At 42.7% G+C, this 12,508-nt stretch overlaps 1 protein-coding gene across 1 annotated transcript in view; it reads right to left on the reverse strand.

Moving 5' to 3' along the window:
- GOLGA5 (golgin A5) overlaps positions 1-6,800 on the reverse strand; it is a 49,047-nt gene extending 42,247 nt beyond the window's left edge. The window contains exons 1-2 of the mRNA XM_055288354.2: positions 6,518-6,800; positions 3,408-3,981 (exon numbers count right to left, since the gene is read on the reverse strand). Of these exons, the coding sequence (XP_055144329.1) occupies positions 3,408-3,951 (544 nt within the window). The 5' untranslated portion in view covers positions 3,952-3,981; positions 6,518-6,800. The remainder of the gene's footprint in view (positions 1-3,407; positions 3,982-6,517) is intronic.
- Between the last annotated feature and the right edge of the window lie 5,708 nt (positions 6,801-12,508).

The following is a 12,508-nucleotide window of genomic DNA, read 5'->3' on the forward strand; positions in this document are numbered from 1 at the left end:
ATATCGGAAAAGATCTTCAACCACACTAGTAATGAAGGAAATAATATCAACCAACGACAAATCTGATTAGCAAAAAGTAAAAAGTCAAATTGAAAATAAAAAATGTTGGTGAGAATGTGGAGCAAAAGAAGTTCTTAACCACAGCTGGTTAGAGTATAGATTGGCACAACCTCCGCAGAAAGCCACTTTGGCATTACTAGTGTAGCCGAACATTGTTAAACCCTACAGCTCGGCAATCCCATTTCTACACACTTCTAGGCATCTCAGGACATTGGTTCTCAACTGGGATGATTTTGCCCTGCAAGGGACATTTGGCAATTTGTGGAGACATTGTTGGTTGTCACAATTGGGGGTGCTACTACCACCTAATGGGTTAAGAGGCCAGAGATGCTACTAAACATCCTACAAAGAACAGGAGGGCTTCCCACACTACTGAATTAATTTGGCCCAAAACGCCCGGTTGCGAGGTCCTACCCAGGAGAAACAATTTTTATAACTCCTGTGTATTATAACCAGTTCTAATTCATTTCCCTGACAACGAGGCTCCCTTTAGGTCCATTCTTTATAATTAAATGCAACTTGTTTTCTTTAAAAGTACAAAAATAAGCCATGTCAACTCTTGACTTAAAGATCTCTACTAGCATCACACTGGCTATCGCAGTCACTTTCAACTTTTATTGGCTAAGAACCACCTATAGAACAACAATAAAATCAGATGCCCTGGCCCCATCCCCAGAAAATACGATTCAGGAAGCCTGGGAAGGCACTCAATAATTCATTTTTAAATTAACAACACACAAGTGATTTTAAAGTCAGTTGTTCAGGGATCAATCTTTAACAATGATCTATAGGAGTAATGGGTTTAATTGCATAAACAGTATGACACAAGGGCCTTCACAAACAGGTCCCAACTTTGTTTGCTAGCTACATTTTCATCACCCTCCAACTCACTCAGTGTTTCCAACTTTCTTACAACGTTCTCTACTCTACTAACCCCTTAAAGAGTCTGTTCTCTCTGCCGGGAATGCTGTCTCTAACTTCTTTTTTTACCTGGCATACACTCCTGTTCATTCTTTAAGACCCAGCTAAAAATACAGACCCTCTGTGAATCCTTTCTGAATACCTTAGGCAATTAGTTACTTCCTCCTTCATACTTCCACAACACTCTGACCATACTTAACTGCTACATTTACTAGACCACAAGTAAATTATCTCTTTACATGTCTAGCTCACCTACTGGACACTTCCATATCCTTGCACCTAGTAGGTTCTTTGTGTAATTAATTGAAAGATAGCTGAGAAGAAATTGTGGAATGTGTGAACATATCAACTGCTACTGCCTGATCCTATTTTCACGACCCCAAACCTCTTCTTCTATACAAGTTTTTGTCTTGAAAATACAAGAAACATTTTATTCACTAACAGCCAAGACAATGAAAGAAGCTATAACATCCAGGAACATGACAAACTTCCATCAATAATCAACTCTATAAAGAATCCTTGGCTGGGTGTAGTGGCTCACGCCTGTAATCTCAGCACTTTGGGAGGCCAAGGTGGGCAGATCACTTGAGGTCCAGAGTTCAAGACCAGCCTGGCCAACATGATGAAACCCTATCTCTACCAAAAAATACAAAAATTAGCCAAGGGTGGTGGTGCACACCTATAGTCCCAGCTACTTGGGAGGCTGAGGTGGGAGAATCGCTTGAACCCAGGAGGTGGAGGTTGCAGTGAGCCAAGATCACGCCACTGCACTCCAGCCTGGGCGACAAAGCGAGACTCCGTCTCACAAAAAAATAAAAAATTAAAAAATTAAAAAAGGCCAGGCACAGTGGCTCATGCCTGTAATCCCAGCACTCTGGGAGGCCGAGGCGGGCGGATCACGAGGTCAGGAGATCAAGAGCATCTTGGCTAACACAGTGAAACCCCGTCTCTACTAAAAATACAAAAAAAAAAAAAATTAGCTGGGCGTGGTGGCAGGCGCCTGTAGTCCCAGTTACTTGGGAGGCTGAGGCACAAGAATGGCATGAATCCGGGAGGCGGAGCCTGCAGTGAGCCGAGATCGGGACACTGCACTCCAGCCTAGGTGACAGAGCAAGACTCCGTCCCCCCCAAAAAAAAAAATCCCCATGGCCAGGCCATGGTAGCTCATGCCCATAATCCCAATGCTGTGGGAGGCCAAAGTAGGAGGATCATTTGAGCTCAAGACCAGCCAGAACAACACAGTGAGACACTGTCTCTATTAAAAATAATTTTTTAAAATTAGCTGGGCACAGTGGTGTGCACCTATAGTTCCAGCTACTCAGGAGGCTGAGGCAGGAGGATCGCTTGAGCCTGGGAGGTCAAAGGTACCACAAGCTGTGATAGCACCACGGCACTTAAGCCTGGGCGATAGAGCAAGACCCTGTCTCAAAACAACAAAAGATTCCCTGCAAAAACCTATTATCAAGTTTTTTGCCTTTTTTCTATTTTTATCTTTGGAGACAGGGTCTCATTCTACCACCCAGGCTGGAGTGTAGTGGTGCAATCTCGGCTCACTGCAACCTCGACCTCCTGAGCTCGAGCAATTCTCTTACCTCAGCCTCCCAAGTAGCTGAGACTACTGGCATGCACCACTGTGCCTTGCTAAGTTTTGCATTTTTTGTAGAGACAGGGTTTTGCTATGTTGTTCGGGCTGGTCTCAAACTCCTAGGTGCAAGTGCTCTGCCTGCCTCAGCGTTCCAAAGTGCTGGGATTACAGGCATGAGCCACCATGCCCAGCCTATTGCTATTTTAAAAAAGTTAGTAGGTACTTGAATTAGCCACATTTACCATGTTAATCTCATTTCACAGGAAAGGTGTACTTTTAGAGGTAATCTCACAGGGAATTAAACAATTGAAAACAAGAATTCTAAGCTCTTGCTTCACTACTAGGTCAATGCCTTCAACTCTTCAACTTGGATCAAAGTTCAGTCTCTCAGCTTTATTTGTGGAGGATGTGGGGGGAAAAACACACAAAAAACACAACCCAGAAAATACATGAAGTACTGTCTCCTGCCATTTTTATAATCCTAGTAACAAAAAGATATCAACTGGGATAGTCCCTGATCCAAACTGACACGTTTTCTTTCATATTTCAAAATTTTCTTTTTTTAATCTTAAAATGTCTTAGAGAATCAAATTAGAAATACTTTGTTAGATGCTGAGTGGGTAAAGTTGCCCTCCAGACAACATTAAGTCCCTGCTACAACTGTCTATTGACTAATAGTAGTCAATGATGTCTCCTTTGGTTACACCACACATTTGCAGAGAGTCTGCCCTTACACCAGTGGAGACAGATCCCATCACAGCAGATGAGAAACACCATCAGATCATATGATGACACATTCAATTTGCTTAACTCTAAAAGAAATAGAGGACTGATTAACTACCGTGGGTTTGGCTCCCAAAAGAATTTTCTTCAGTGGTTTTGATGGTGGTTACACTGGGGTTCACAGAACTGACACTTGATGTCCGAGAGCTCTGAAAGACAGGTGTCTTGACTTTTTCCTTTTTGATTTCCACCCTCCCGGTAGGCTCCTTCTGTGAACTATTAAGAAAATCAAACAGCAGCTCATCATCAGGTTCTGACTTTTTTCTTCGCACAAATTGGGATGAAGGCCTAGGAACAGATGCATTTTCAACAGGATGAGAGGCCTCTACTGGTGTCCGAGATCCTACTTTCACATTTGCAGTGCCGGCTAAGATGGTGGCTTTTTGATTTCGAATGTTATCAGCTGCTGATGAAATATACGTAGATTTAGGTCCAGTCTGATATGTTAAATCTGTATTTTGCTGGTGAAGTTCAGTATAGTCAGTATTTTTGCTATATGTGTTGCTGGCATTGTCTTTCCTACTGAGAGCCGTTGCAGCCCCTTGATCAACTCGGTTTAAAAGATCTTCTGCCTTTCCAGCAAGATCAACAAACCAAGACATGATGGCAGCAGGATAATCCTATTGGCAAACCTGTAAAAGGGACATAAAATGATCAGTGTGGCATAATGGCAGAGTATGATAAATGGTTAAGACCAGACTCTGGAGTCAGGTAGTCCTGGGTTGAAATCCTAACCCTACCTTTTACTAGCTAGGTAACCTTGAGCAAACTACTTAAATAAGGCTGAGAAATCTTATCTAGAAAATGGGGGGAAAAGTGTACTTACCTTATAGGATGGTTTTATGATGAAATAATATATAAAAAACACTTTGCAAAATGCTTGGCACATAATAAGCACTAATTTTAGTGGCTGCTATTTACCATTATTACAACTACCACTACTGTGTTATTATTACTATTTTAATGAAGGGCAAATCTTAATGTAGCAAAAGCATCTGTTATGGGCTGAATTGCATCCCTCCAAATTCCTTTATTTAAGTCCTAACCCCTAGACCTCAGAATGTGACTGTTTTTGGAAATAGGATCTCTAAAGGGATAATTAAAATGAGTCATTAGGGTGGGCCCTAATCAAATATAACTGGCATGTCCTTCTAAGAGGAGGAAATTTCAACACAAACAGGCATACAGAAAGGACAGAGGGAGAAGGCAGACATTTGCAAGCAAAAGAAGTAGGCCTCAGAAGAAACCAACTCGGCCAAAACCTTGATCTTGGACTTCAAGTCTTCAGAGCTGAGAGAAAATAAATTTCTGTTGGCCCAGCCAATTAATCTGTGGTACTTTGCTACAGCAGCAAATTAATACAACATCCAAACAGCAAATAACCAATATGGCAAAATTCCAGTACAACAAATAAAAATAAAATTCACTGAAGTTTGTTTTAAAGTGCTAAAACTTGAAAAAACATTTCCGTTAAATACAAAAGCTATCTTAATGTTAAACTGCAGCACTATTACATATAATTCAGGTGTGCACATAATTTGTCTAAAGTACATGTTCAATAATTCAAATACTCAATACCTACCATGTGCACATTAAGCTAAGTCCAGAAAACCAAAATTGCATAACCACTCATTCCATACATATATTTGAGTACTTATTGTGTGCCACATCAAAGTAATGAAGGTATAGAAAGGCTCTATAATAAAGTCCACAACCATTTCTAGAATGTGCACGTTGTTCCTTTTGCCAAGAACACTTTCATGGTTAACTTTCTTGTTCTTGGTCTTCACTCAAATGTCATCTGCTTCAGAGTTCTCCTTTCCATCTAAGTTAGGTCAATCATTATCTGCACATACCCTATTCTTTTGCTTCACAGCCCTTCATGTTTTATAATTACGTATTTTTTTTAACATGCTTCTTGTTCTTGGGGAAAGGGGGGCAGTGGCTGGATAAAGATTATGTCTGTTTTGCTCACCAATGAATTCCCAGAGTCTAGCACACAGTAGGCACTCACAAATACTGCTGAGCGGAATTTTTATATGACTGATGCTGTACACAGGTACACATGTATCTTTTATCATATGTAATTTTTCACAGCCACGTTATGTGGTAAACAGCAATATCCTTTTTTTAAAGCAAATGTGGAAAGGGTTTAGAAAGATCCCAGAGTTTAGAGAGCAGCTCAGATACTCAAGTCTAAGTCACCCTAGTGCCAAACCCACCTTTTAACCCTTGCCTCCCTATACCATACAGCTCAAAATCTAAAAAACCTCAAGGAGAAACTCATCCTTTAAATCTGTTCTTTACACATGTGACTATTACATGCCTATGTATTTCGGAGTTTATAAAAAATCAAATGAAAATGGAGATGAAATGCTCTGTAACATACAGAACACCATACAGGCCAGGCACTGTGGCTCACGCCTGTAATCCCAACACACTGGGAGGGCACTTGAGGGCAGGAGTTTGAGACCAGCCTGGGCAACATGGCATGACCCTGTCTCTACAAAAAAAAAGTAATAAAAAATCAAAACACACTCATTAATTCTTTATATTTTGCCTCCCATTTTAAAATTAATTGGGCTTTAAAACATACCATGCAATTGCTACTAATGTTGCAATTAATGTTGATTACCTAATTAAATACTTGGGCCCTGGGCAAACATCTCAAAGACACAAAGGACTTCAGAGGCACCCGTCAATTCCCCCGGCACTGCCCAGGGGCAGAGAGAGTGCGTGGGATGGGGATGGGTCTGCAGAGGGCGGTGGCAGGGCCTGCTTCGAAGGCCAGGCGTCAGCACAGAGGGAGGGAGGCTGGAGGTCAGTCGGTCAGGCCCAGTCGGCAGAGCCCTGGGGTCTGTCAGTTTGGGGAATTTCAGGTAAGCGAGCAGAGACCCCCACTCCGCTCCCCACCCATCTCGTTCCGTGCGGGAAGAACGGCCAGGCCAGGCAGGGGTCAAGAGAAAGGAAGACAGAGGAGGGCAGTAAACGACGTCGGCTGAAGCCCAAGGAGTCTCTCCAGTTACCCTCCTCAGCCCCCAACAGGGCGAAGACCAGCGCGACCCGAAAGAAGACGGAGACCAGGGTCTCCCCTGAAGGGACTGCGCCCCCGCTCCTAGGACCGTTAATACCCCCGTCTCGTCCAGTGGGCCCTCGCCTCCGCCTCACCTGAGGACTCCGGAAAGGCTGCACCACGGTCTAGTCGCCGTTCTGGGCCGCGCCCCCTCGGCTGCTGGCCGGGAGGGGGCCCAAGCTCAGCAAACCTCCTCCTCGACCAGCCGGGGCCCTGGACCGCTTCCGGGAGACGTGGAAGGGGCGCGAGGACCCCAAAACAGAGTGGCTTTCGAGCTGCCTGCACGGCAGGGAGCCGCGAACAGCCTCCTGCAGGCGACTCAGGCGGTGGCGCCGGCGGCTACGGGGTCCTCGCGCATGGCCACGCCCCTTTTCCGCCCGCGGCAAGAACAGGCGCGGCGCAGGGCCTGCGTGCGTGTGACGTGGCTCGCCGCCGGTGGACGGCCCGCACGCGGCCAGCACAAAGTGAAATGCCACACCCACAAAGGGCGGGGCCTTACTGCGGGCCACGTGGGTGACCGAAGGCGGTGCCCAGCCTGGAAGGAACCCGCGGCCTGACTTGGGCGGGGCTTGAGACCCGGGTGGACCGGCTAGACTTCGTGTTTCTCCCTTTCCTCACCATCTCCCAAGTTTTACAGACGAGAATGCCAGAGGTCCACGGCAGAAGGTGGAAATAAGAAAACATGATCCGGATTGCATGGCGCTTACTTTATAGTGGCAGAGACAGATACTACATAACAGTGAATGGACAAGACAATTTCAGGGCGTTACCAGAGTTGTAACGACAAGAAAACGGGGAAAAGTGACTGGAGGCACGGGAGGTACTTTAAATCAGGTGGTCAGGGAAGGTCTCTCTGAGAAGATGATATTTGAGCTGAGACCCAAAGGATGGAAAAGGCAGTACTGTGGTTATGTTATGCATACAGTTCATTGACTATCTGAAATAAGTCTAAAATCCACATTCACTAATTCAAATACTCAGCACCCACTATGTGTACAGGATTGGGCTAACTTGGCCCTAATGACAAGCCTACAACACAGTTCCAAGTCTCAAATCTTTGAGTTGAGGAAAGTAAGGCTCAAACAGTTTAAGTAACTTGTCTAAGATCATCTGTCCTAAAAAGGAGTCCACATTACTCTAAAGCCTGTGCCCCGTAGACTCAAAGCTTTATTGTCTCCAAATTAAATATTGGAAGTAATTACAGCTCCTGCTTTTCTTGCTCTCAGGTGAGGTTTAGCCCAGTATGGTGAAGAGAAAAATTTTCAGCAGCACCAGGAGGTGGTAATCATCATAATGGCATCTAACATTTGTCAAACCTTTTATTAAGTGTAGAATACTGTGTTAAGCATTGCCTGTGCCTCACCTCATTTTAATCTCATGCATAAGGAAGGTACTATTATTCTCTGGTAGGTGGTATTGTTGTTCCTAACTATTAAGTTGCTTTTCCAGTTAAGGATTACACATCATCGCCCGTTGCCATGCGACTGCAGTGCGTCCTGTAGGAGGAGCATTCTTTCCAGCCTCACTGATGTCAGGCTTGATTGTATGATCTTCTTTTGGCCAATGAAATAGGAGCAGGGGGTCTTTCTGAGCAGAAGTATTAAGAGTTATTACGTATTTCAACCAGAGAAATTTTTCGTTTCATGAGAATAGTCTGTGTCAGATGGGGCTGCTCTTTCAGCCTTGGTCCTGGAAGAAAAAGGTGATGTGAAGCAGCTCACATCTGAGATGTCACATGAGTGAAATATAAACTTTTGCTGTTATAAGTCACTGAGATTTAGGGTTGTTTTTTACACAGCCCTACCTAATAAAGTCAAACTACTATTAATATATTAAGCCATTTTACAGATGAAGACAATGAGATTCGATGAGGTTTAGATACTTGCCCATGGTCACATAGAAGCAGAAGTAGAACAACTGGGATTCAAACTTGGGTCAGTGTGACTCTAGAAACAGTGTTTTAATTGTCGAAGGGATAAGAATGAAAGAAGTTGAGGAGGAACCAATCTTCCACTGTATTGGATGAAACCTGACCTGAGAGGAAGAAAAGCAGGAGCTGTAATTACTCCCAATATTTAATTTGGAGACAAAACTTTGAGTCTAAGGGCACAGGCTTCAGAGTAATGTGGACTCCTTGTTAGGACTGATGATCTTAGACAAATTACTTAACCTGTTTTTTTGGGGTTTTTTTGTTTGTTTGGTTGGTTGGTTGGTTGGTTTTTTGAAATGGAGTCTTGCTCTGTCGCCCATCCTAGAGTGCAGTGGTGTGCTCTCGGCTCACTGCAACCTCCGCCTTCCAGGTTCAAGTGTTTCTCCTGCCTCATCCCCCTGAGTAGCTGGGACTAGAGGCGTGTGCCACCATGCCTGGCTAATTTTTTGTGTTTTTACTAGAGACAGAGTTTCACCATGTTGGCCGGGCTAGTCTCAAACTCCTGACCTCAAGTGATCTGCCTGATCAGCCACCCAAAGTGCTGAGGTTACAGGCATGAGCCACTGTGCCCAGCCCTTAACTTTTTGAGCCTTACTTTCCTCAACTTGAAGACTAGGGACCATGTTGTAGGCTTGTCATTAGGGCCAAATTAGCCTGATCCTGTGCACATAGTGGGTCCTGAGTATTTGAATTATTGAATGTGGATTTTAGACTTAATTCAGATATTCCAAAAAAATGGCAATAGGCAGGACCCAAAAAAGAGTGTTTCAAGAATTCCCACATATACCCCCTAAGAAGTCAGCATATAGATGCCTGCCATGCATACATTATTGGGGCCAGGGTGGATTAGCCAGAGAAACAGCACAACAGAGAGAGGCTACAATCTTGCCCAACGGGTCAGAAAATTTGCCCTTTTCTTCCCGCCTCCTCCCTGCCCTAATGCCACCAGTGGAGCTAAAGCCTAGAAAAGAAAGGGGAAGAAGGAAGTCTCTAGTGCTGTAGTGCAACCAAGCTAGTCTGCTCCAGAGATCAGGGGAAAGAACTTTGAATAGAGCTTAAGGATGAAGTTTTAAACAAATGCGGCTATACTGTGACTTCTGGAATGGCAGAGTAAGGAATTCAGCAAATTCTCTTCCCCAAAAAACAATGATGAAATTGGACACACCATTTCAAATTCCTGGAAATCCACCACAGGTATAACATAAATTAAAATGCATTTATTCAAGAAAAACTATTAAACCTTGGGTAACAACAGTGAGAATCTGTGACACGTTACCATGGGGAAATTCCCAATCCCTCTCCTCCAGTTACATGGGAATAGTTCTGTCAGGGCTGCGTAGATGTGAAAACCAGCAGCTTTGCTGCCAGAGGGGGCTGACTTGGTAAGGAGTGGTGCCAGAAAAACCCCATGGCCAAGGAGAAAGGTTGATTGGGAATGCCAACATCACAATTACCTGGGCTGCAAGACTGGTTGAGCAAACAACTGATTAGAAAGCCTGCTGGAAGTTTAGCAGTGAGATCCAGGGAATCAGATAGCCATAGTGGGCTTTGGCGATGTGCTTATGGTCTGGAAGGCTGTGTCAGTTCAGGAGAGTCTGGCAAAAGCTCCAGCCATCTACTCAACCCTGGCGGAACATGAAGCCTTGCACAGAGGCAGAGGAGACACAGGAAAACAAAAGCCAGGGAAGCCTTGCAGAGATGCAGAGGAGACACAAGAAAACTCAGCAAAACAAAAGCCAGAGCAGTCTTGTAAATTACCTGAATTTTGAATGTTCTTCAACCCATTTAGATGACACAGGTCCATCAAGAAACAGTAGAAGTCTTACTGGCTTGAGGTGTCTAATTACCACATCTGATCAATCATTGACTAAATTCTAAGCTATGTTGACCTTGGTGAAAACCTTAGAAAACCAACCTTAGAAATAAACGTAAAAGAGAAAAAAATAAAACTGAGCAGAAACATCAATGTCAACACACTATGGAAGAGAAACTATGCAGAATTAGTCCAGGCAAGTCACAAAACAAATGTATAAACTAAGAAAAACAACAAAAAACACCGTCTGAGAGGCACATCAAAACACAAGAGTTGCTACACTATATTATCTAAATTGTCCAGTTTTCAATTAAAAAAAAGCAGACATGCAAATGAACAGAAAAATTGACCATACACAGAGGTGAAAATCAATATAAATGTTGTGAGATGTTGGACTTAGCATTTAAGGACTTCAAGGAAGTTACTCAACCATGAGATCAAGTCTCACACAGCACATCTACTCTATTTTAAAAAAAAGAGAAAAAAAATATGTCCAAAGAACTAAGTGAAAATATGACAGCCAGCTGTGGCAGCTCACACCTGTAATCCCAGCACTTTGGGAGGCCAAGGCAGGAGGAATGCTTGAGCTCAGAAGTTCGAGACCAGCTTAGGGAACATAGTGAGACCCAGGCTCAAGCAATCCAAAAACAAAAACAAAAAAATTACAAAAATGCTTCATAAAATAGGGAATATCAGTAAAGAGATAGGGATTATTTTAAAAATCAATGGAATTCTAGAATTGAAAAGTACAATAAGTAAAAAATAAAAAATTTCACTAGAGGAGCTCAATGCAAATTTGAGTGGGCTGAAGAGACAATTAGAAAACTTGAAGATAGATCAATAGAATTTGTCCAATCAGTATAAAGAAAAAAGAATGAAAAATGAGGTGATTCTCAGACATCTGTGTGACATCATCAAATATGCCAACATGTATGTAATGGGAATTTCAGAAGGAGAGAAGGATTGGGAGGAGGGGGGATATTTGAGGAAAAAAATGGCCAAAAACTTTCCAAGTTTGATGAAAACATTAATCTGTACATCTAGGAAGCTCAATGATCTTCAAATAGGACAAACACAAGAACATTCAACCTGGCACATAACAGTCAAGCTGTTGAAAGACAAAGAAAATCTTAGAAGCTGTAAGAGGAAAATGACTCATCAAAGATAGAGAAACAAGAATAACAGCTGACTTCATATCAGAAACAATGAAGGAAGAAGGCAGTAGGATAACATATGTAGAATCCTAAAGGGGAAAAAAACTATCAACCAAGAATTCTATTTCCAGAAAAACTATTCTTCAAAAATGAAGGCTACGTAGAGACATTCCCAGATAAACAGAGAGTGAGAGAAGCTGTGGCTAGTCCTATAAGACTTGCCCTATAAGAAATAATAAAGAAAATTATTCAACCTGAAAGGAAATGACACCAGGTGGTAATTCAAATCTGCATAAAGAAATTAAACAGAGCAGAGTGTTAAATACTGAAACAAGTCTGTTCTAATTACTAAAAGTGGCTGAAAATTATGGAAGCAGGCAAGATGTCATCAAGGAAACTATGGCTCAGAGGAAAAAAATGGGAATTGATATAAATATCTTTGAGAATTACTGAAAGAAATTAAACCATTTCCTGTCAGGGCCCCCAGTGAGTTGAGGCTACCTAATAAGCAATTAAACTAATATCTCAGAGTGTTTCCCTCCTCCAGCAGTGGAAACATAAGCTCCTTTTTGGGAATGACTCCTCTTCTGAGTCTCCCACTTAACTGGGATCACAACTGATATACTCTTTCTTCTACCCTATACTTCTTCGTAACATTTACACGATTGTAATTATATCAGGGAGGGCAGGGACAGTGTCTGTCTTGTCTATGGCTGTTTCAACAGAACCCAGCAAAGGACATGGCACAAGAAGTTACTCCTACATATTGAATAATGAATGGATAATAATGTTTGGTAAATTGCGATAGCATGGAAAAGAGGCAGAAATCAGATGAACTGGTTTTTATTTGGCTGTTAATTACCCTCAAGTAACTTAATCTTTCTGACCCTCAATTTTATTATCAGGAAAAAAGACTGTACTCAACTAGAATATATCTAGGCTAGAAAGTAGGAAAACCTTGGTTCTAACTGTGATTCTCTAGTTTCTAGCTATGGGAACTTGAGCAAACCTCTTCTCTTCCCAGGCATCATTTATTAAATGAAGATATTGAACTAGAATTAGGGATCACAAGTCTGCAGCCTCAATTAATTGCTTTTGTTCTGTTTGTTTTGTTTTGGTCACAGCACAGTGTTTAATTTCACTCTGTTGCTCAGGCTGGAGGGCAGTGGTGCAGTCTTGGCTCACTGCA

This window comes from Symphalangus syndactylus, chromosome 8 (assembly GCF_028878055.3).
Source record: "Symphalangus syndactylus isolate Jambi chromosome 8, NHGRI_mSymSyn1-v2.1_pri, whole genome shotgun sequence".
Taxonomy (NCBI): domain Eukaryota; kingdom Metazoa; phylum Chordata; class Mammalia; order Primates; family Hylobatidae; genus Symphalangus; species Symphalangus syndactylus.